Source organism: Asparagus officinalis, chromosome 9, assembly GCF_001876935.1.
Source record: "Asparagus officinalis chromosome 9, Aspof.V1, whole genome shotgun sequence".
Lineage (NCBI taxonomy): Eukaryota > Viridiplantae > Streptophyta > Magnoliopsida > Asparagales > Asparagaceae > Asparagus > Asparagus officinalis.
The window spans coordinates 3,780,805-3,788,603 of NC_033802.1; the positions used below are offsets into that span (position 1 = coordinate 3,780,805).

The window sequence follows — 7,799 nt, forward strand, 5'->3', positions numbered from 1 at the left end:
AGCCATATTGCACTTGTGAGCAGCAGATTTCTGAAATAGAAACACCTGCCATACAGAGAGACATAATGAACATCAGTCTTTGAGAAATATATTTAGATCTTGACACAAGCTGATTGATAATTGATAAAACATAAATATGGATACCCACATACTACAAAGTTTGATTTACTATCCGCAAATTGTCCACTACACATACGAGAAGTTCAGGTTCTTGGAGGATCTAGACTGATTTTAGGAGATATATGGGTCAAGGGTAGGTCATGGCAAACAGTTATAAATCTCGAATATCTAGGAGGTTGATTAGTCTAATTCAGCAGAAAACTTAGGTCTATTACAGAAAGTTGCGAATAAAATGTCATGGCATGAATAAAAGTCTGGAACGTGAATAAAAAAGGCTTTCCAGACGCAGGAAAACTCAGTTCTCCTTTCCAACTAAACTCCAAAGAAATAATTGCTTTTTCCTCCTAAATCTCTGCAGCTAGTGAACTGCGCATACAATATTTACCTTCAGCTCAAGATATAGGCACACATGCACATGCCTTCTCATACATTCAACAAATATGAAACTAAATAAGCCATCGGGTGTACTTCATTTCCTCCAATAGACAGATGTGAACATACACTTTTTTAGTAACATTTTAGCGCTGGAACATGGAGAATACAGTTCAGTCTTAAAAGTAACAGCTTCCTGTGAAACATTGGGAAAGTAGGTAGTGCCATTTGTAGGAGATAAATCACCAACAATCCCTGAATTCTATAATAATGAAAGTTAATGCAAAAATATCATGGAATATAGGTCTTCAATTTATTTGGCTACTATGTTACATTAAAATCAGGAAGATGTGTGCAAAGCTACTAACCAAATAAGTAATTATAAATTTGTCCATGAAAGACCTTATAATAATGTTGACAATCAAGATGTAAATGAAATTGATAAGAAAATCACACTTTTGATAACAAATATTCCTAACCTTCTCTGGAGGAAGATCTATTCCTAAATTCCCTCGAGAAAGAATGATACCATCCGCTTCCTTGAGGATCTCATCAAAATGCTTCAAACCCTGAAAAAGAATGAGGAAAACAGACCATTTACTCAAAGGAATACAAGAGAACAGCTGCAATAGATACCCATGATTGTAAAATTTATTAGGTGAAATAAACATGAACTTGATGTCAGTACTTTGTTAAAAAAATATGTGTACTTACCTCCTCATTTTCAACTTTAGCATAAATCTGAGTCTCGTGAAGCTTATGAGCTTCAAGAAACTTCCTCAGCTGTATTAATATGCAAGGATGTTATTGTCTGAAGACATAAAAGGGAAAGGAACAAAAAAAGAGAAAAAAATGGATCAAGCAGCAAGGCATTCTGTACTTATATGTTCACTTTATACATAAACATAAAAAAATAATCACACCAACATGTTCCGGTGCACAAATGTACTAAATACAACGAAACACATGTGCATGCAGCAGTCACCATAAACCATATCCCATGACTCCATTGGCATATAAGTGACATATAAGATTGAACATTCAATTTTTGATCACAGAGGCTCAAAACAATATTTATGATGAGCTTGCAGTTCTGAAGGGATTGTATGTTTCAAGGTTAGTTGAACATATTAGGTTCTTATGTATGCATACTAGGCTGTTGTGCTCTTTACCTCAGACATTTTGTAACATGGCTCACAGTTAAGGTAGATTGACAGATTAAGTTTAAATTAGCAAATTGTTATCTTGTATATGTCTACGTCCAAGTTGCAGTACAAGTTTCGATAGATTGATGCAAGAATAAGCTGTTATTATATTGAAGCAAAGAGATAAAAGATATTTTCTGCCTCAAAAGATATAAGAGCATGTATTGCACAATACCCTTACATTGCAGTTTGTTCAAGTAAACCTTATATGGTGTTAGCATATAAACACGGTGAGGCAAACATATCTTTGGTTTTCATACTTGCTTAGGTGTGATGTAGACAACCAATAATGTGAATGTTGCAACAAATAGTACGAGTGAGAGTAACGCAATCAAAATAAAAAAACACCACAGTAAATTTTTTCTTCAGAATTAGTAAATACAATTTTTTAAGCAAGAAATACATATGTAAACTCACCCCCCGCACGTCTTCTGCACTCCGGGTATAAGAAAGAGAAATGAGATCAACGTTATTTTTCAGACCCCATGTTGAGATGACCTAATATGACATGCTTGAAACATTAGGCATCAACACAAATTTTTAACATAAATTATTTTTTATAATAGTCATGAAAAGTTACTGTTATAACTGAAAAATTGTGCCTTAGTCAAAATCCCAGTATTGCATGCATGTATTAAGTCATTAACCTAATGTCAACCTTCAATAAACTGGTCTTGGAAAGTCACCTGCCTTCTTCAAGAATAGCAAAGCCTAACATCAAGAAACTCGTGAAGCCTGTGATAGGATAGTGAAGCCACCTAATTAATCACTACTTTAAACCAATGTCCAGTTTCCCTGTAAAATCTAAATGGGGCTAAGAAGGGAATAATAAATACAAATATATCTTCATCCCTGAGGCAATTTTTATAGGCCAAGATAACAGTGGGGAGAATTCCTTATTCAAGTTGTGGCAAGAGAACAATGGGGAAAAGTTCTATATTTATATTTTTTTCGTTAAATATAACTAGGTTTAAGAATAGTAACTGCAATGGAGATGGAGTACATGAAGTCTTTTCTATTATTTTAAGTTCTCAAATACCGGTAAAGGAGAGTAAATAGTACTAAATGCATAATTTTCACAGACATGTATATGACCTCTAATTTAACACATAGAAAAGAGGAATTTAGAGTTTTATCAACAACTAGAGTACTATGTAATATCGTTAGCAATTTTATTTTTTGGATCACCTTGATTTCTGGGCAGTCTACTCCCAGAAGGAAAAATGAAGCAAATTTGTATTGCTGAAACTCAGTATTGAAGTAGAAGATTTGACATGCAGTTGGCCTCTCTTCCAGTTCAGTAGCAAGGACGAGTCTAGGATTTGTTAAAGCAAATAAAGCCAAATTCATTACCAATTGAATCATCTTCCATTTTTTTATTCCAAAAGATTTATCCTCCGTAACTTTGATGATGCAAATGCTATAACTCGTTCCACTATCCTAACAAGTTAAGAAAACTCAATTTAAAAGCTCCCTCAAATACACCTTACATCATTAACATTGCTATTAGATCCCCCAATTCTTATAAGTTGGTTCAAGTTTATACCTCCATTCAAGAGTAGCACCAAGATATAAAATTGGGGACCTAATGGTAATTTCAATAATTTGAGGGACTATTTTCAAATGTTAAAGAGATAAGTGACATATAACAAAAAGGCCTCACAAATATAATATTTGTAAGGTTTTCATTGTGAAAACAAAACATGTGAACAATAACCTATCCTAAGCTATAACAAGGAGTGAGTCCCAACATTTTTTAGATGACGATTGCTTTTGTTTTCAATGTTTTTCAAAGTAGATAAAATTACCAATTAGCAATGACCTGAATGCATATCTACCATAGTTCCATCTATTTCAACTGATAATTTTAGCAAATACCATACCTATATAATAAACTGAAAAACTTTGTTTTTTTTTTGTGTGTGTGTGTGTGTGGTGGGGGGGGGGGGGGGGGGGTGCCCACCCCCATTATAATCTTCCCTGTTCAGTAGGACATGGATGGTTCTTCTAGAAGCTTATTTTTTGTTAATTTTGTTTATGGTTTTTTTTGAGGTTTTCATTGGCTACGGAGATTACCTTTTTGAGGTTTTAGTTGGTTGGTTCTAGTGACCATTTTTCGGTTATCTTTAGGTGGTTATGAGATCCTAATATGTTAGTTGTATATTCTTCCATTCACCGGTGGTTTTAGACATTGCTATTTCTTGATCTTATTTCATTGGTTTCTCTTCGTTTGTTCTGTTGGTTGACATGTTTACAATTAGATGTTTTAGTTTCATATATAATTTGGATGAAGCTTTGGATAATTTCCAGGAAGTAACACTAACACATGAAAAGGTTACCTCTTTATCAGTATCTGTGAGAGTAGGTAAATTGATTTGGACTTGAGACACATGCATTGTAAAAATGAAGCCAGCAAGAACAGCACTGTTCTTGACAAGGCATATTACATCTCCACCATTTTTCTCCAGAACCTGCAAGAAGAATTGTTTAAAATCCACATTCTAGTTCATCTATAAAGTAAAACAGAGTAACTTAAGATTTCTACCTCAAGCCAAACAGATGTTGTTTCACTTCCAGTGAAAAGATACTGCCCAAGAAATATGGTGTCACCCTTTTTAACGGCCTGCAATCAACATAGGAAACATTGTTATCAGAACTACAGAGTAAAGAGTATGGCTGATGATTAAGGGGCTGTTTGGTTGTATGTTTTTACCATGTAAAAGGATGGAAAGTGTAAAAAAGTGGGTCCCAATGTCAGCTTTCATCACTTTCAATTGTTTGTTTGTAGTTGTGAAAATAGTGTAAAGTGATTTCATATGCTGATGTGGCTTGTAAAGTGATTTCATAAAAAAAGACATGATTTTAGGAGAAAGCTGACATTGAAGTCAGGAAAAAATAATAAAAAATAATTCCAACCAATATGATCATTTGAGTAGGGACCACTTTTTACACTTTCCAAACAAACAATTAAAGTTACATTTGTAAACCAAACAAGCAATTTATGATTCCAATGGAATCAAAAACAAACAAAGAAAAATATAAAAGTGAAATTGATAAGGTGGACAACAACTTTCCAAGTTGCGCCATAAATACATAACTTTACCAACAACAACCAAACAGCCCCTAAACATCAATATAATAAAAGAAAAATTACTGGATAACGACATTCTTCATGACAACCGGATATTTACAAAATAGTGAACTTGTGTTACAGAAGTAAAGAATGCTTAAGCACTTGATCTCCAAATTTCACAGTACTCTCACCCACCTGATTATAAACATAACACTTACAATTGTTCAAGCTTCCTACTAGGGGCAAGGTAGAAAACACAATACTCCATGAAATTGGGACCTCCTCACAACAGGAAAGGAAATTCTTCTATTTTTTTTAAATTTTCAGACAAAAATTTTTATCCTTTCCATGCAAAAACTCACAACTTATTGTTTCTTTCTGGAATACAGGTCTCAAGAATCTTGAATACCAAACACCTACATTCCACAAAACTTCTGCGAAAGATATGAAAGATAAGCATTTAAATACTGCAAATTCTTAAACCAGATGTTTGAGATTGTGATCAATATTTTCAATCAGTTAAACCTAAAGGCAGGAGAGAATGTCAAGAAATATTTCAGTAATTCTATTTCAGTTTTTTTGATAGTTCCTTAGTAAACCTATACAAATGTAGGTTTAGCCATAAATGTTTTAAACAATTCTGTAAAATAATTTTCATTGTTTCACACCACCAAAAATCATCATTTCATACAAACTATGATTAGCCCCAACAAGCCCTCTAACTCGACAAGTATTACGATTATTATCACGATGGAAACAGTGCAAAGCTAAGTAACTTTATGAATGGCAGGTAAAATAAGACATGTTTACCTTGGCAAGATCAGAATATTTGATGGGCAAAACCTCTACAGAAGGAGCTTTAGAAACATCAGGAGTTATTCTGACATGAGCACCAGCTTTCAGCTCAATTAAGTTTCCAGTTGGATTGCAAACTTGTAGTTCTGGACCCATGGTGTCCAGCATTACCTAAAAATAAAGTCCTGGAGATGATTATTTCCAAAAGATTTGGATGCATGAAAAAAATTCTGAATAAGAATTGAGAGGAAGTATGAATAAACGTTCTAACGATATTAGTGAAACCAGGGAGAAATGCGCAACGATTCTTTAATTATTTCAAATATCAAGTACTACCAATATTAGTAAACTGGTCTATCTGGCAGTGCCTTGTAATTCTTTAAAAAATCATGTAAACAGAATATAGTAAAGGACAACTACATGAGGATGCAACAGTATATTGTTTCTGTTAATGCATGAACCCCCAAGTATGTACACTTTCATGGATCATGGAAATACACAGAATATCAAGCCATTATAGCTGGATTAGTTCACTTTATAAGATCAAATAAACTCGAGTTAAAATAGACAAAGAAGACGAAAAATATATGATCTTTCAACTTACAGCACATAGCTTTTTAGAATTCTTCATGGCTGTCCTCAGATTATCAAGAGCCTCCTGATGATACTCAGCATTTGACCAAGAAAAATCAAATCGTGCCACTACGAACAATCAAAGCATATGCATATTAGTCAACAGAACACAACCAAGTCTTCTCTTAACAAAAAACTCCCATACAAACCTGACATTCCTGCAGATAAACATGCCTCGATTGCTTCAACAGAATGTGATTTTGGCCCAAGTGTCCCAACTATCTTAGTCAACGAAGGGAAGAAGGTCTGCAGATTTTGATTGTGATCAATATAATTCAAGCTAGACAATGCTATTTGCATTTAGATTATGATGGTACCATTATAGGTAACGATTGCATAAAATGCAGATTGTGGCATAGTAAACGATTAACAAAAGTAGAGAATAGGTGGTATTTTCTTGTTGACCATGGCCCGTGGGCAGGAGAAAATATTAAGGCATTCCGGTTGAACGTGCATTTTATCAATGTTGTCAAATATAACAAAACAACAAATATCGATTTCTCTTGTTATGTGTTGACAGTCAGCTGCTACTATATGCTTCTAGCTCTACATCTCAACACAGGATAGCTAAGTGTATCTTACCTCTTATATCAATATCAATAACTTTTAGTAAAAAAATAAAAATGACATAAAATTATCATTTTTTAATGCACTTCAGTGTCCCAACATCACTTCCATTGAAAATTCTACCATCTAAATTGAAAAAATAAAAAAGGAACAAATTTCAATACCCACAATGTCTATCGGAAGGAAGGAGTTCATTGAAGTAAGGATTACTTGGAGCCTGTAATTTCAATCATATGATGATGAAATAAAGCACGAACACCTCCATACTAATTCCTATTAAAAGGATGGAGGATCATCAACAAAGTTCAATCTTTTTGATTAGTGATATTCATCATCAAGACGTAATTGCAGATCGATTATATACCATAAGATTTCCTTAAGAGTTAATTCTAGTTTTATGAAAAGGATCATAAACCTAATTTAAAAAAAAAATCAATTCCACTAACATCAGCGCAGATCACAATGCAAGAACAACAACGAGCTACTAAATTACCAAAAAAATCCAAAATTAGAAGGGAAAAAAAAGGAAAATTTAATCAGATCGAGAGACGAGAACGGTTACAGATTTGGACGCGTTGAGAACGGAGGCGAGCCTCACGGGCTCCTCCAACACCATTTGCCCTCCTTGCATCGATCCAAGAAAAACTAAGCGAAATCTAAAATCTAGGGTTTTTTTTCTCTTTTTTCTTTTTCCCTTTTTATTTTTGGGTGCGATTCTTCCTCTCTACGAGAGAATCGAGTTCGAGGGAGGAAGAGGGAGAGGGAAAGTGGCGCTTATTTAACGTAGGTCCCGGAGGGGGCCCACGATGGGAATTAGAATAAGGAAAAATTCTTTAAGGACCCAAAATATGAGACTAATAGAGGGGACAAGTGAGGTGTCATCTTCCTATTGGATAATGAGTTGGTCATCATTAATGATGGCTAACTCATTATCCAATAGATGAGGGACACCTCACTTGTCCCCTTTATTGATCCCATATTTTGGGTCCCTGTAGCAAAGCTCTAGAATAAGGGAAACGTGCTGCGGAAGAGTC

General features: G+C 34.3%; 1 protein-coding gene across 1 annotated transcript in view; it reads right to left on the minus strand.

Annotated features, from left to right (window-relative positions):
- LOC109823968 (pyruvate kinase 1, cytosolic-like) overlaps positions 1–7,527 on the minus strand; it is a 10,737-nt gene extending 3,210 nt beyond the window's left edge. Inside the window, exons 1-10 of the mRNA XM_020390442.1 lie at positions 7,328–7,527; positions 6,348–6,444; positions 6,170–6,267; positions 5,581–5,736; positions 4,243–4,320; positions 4,037–4,168; positions 2,115–2,195; positions 1,207–1,275; positions 972–1,061; positions 4–45 (exon numbers count right to left, since the gene is read on the minus strand). Coding sequence (XP_020246031.1) covers positions 4–45; positions 972–1,061; positions 1,207–1,275; positions 2,115–2,195; positions 4,037–4,168; positions 4,243–4,320; positions 5,581–5,736; positions 6,170–6,267; positions 6,348–6,444; positions 7,328–7,396 — 912 coding nt within the window. The 5' untranslated portion in view covers positions 7,397–7,527. The remainder of the gene's footprint in view (positions 1–3; positions 46–971; positions 1,062–1,206; positions 1,276–2,114; positions 2,196–4,036; positions 4,169–4,242; positions 4,321–5,580; positions 5,737–6,169; positions 6,268–6,347; positions 6,445–7,327) is intronic.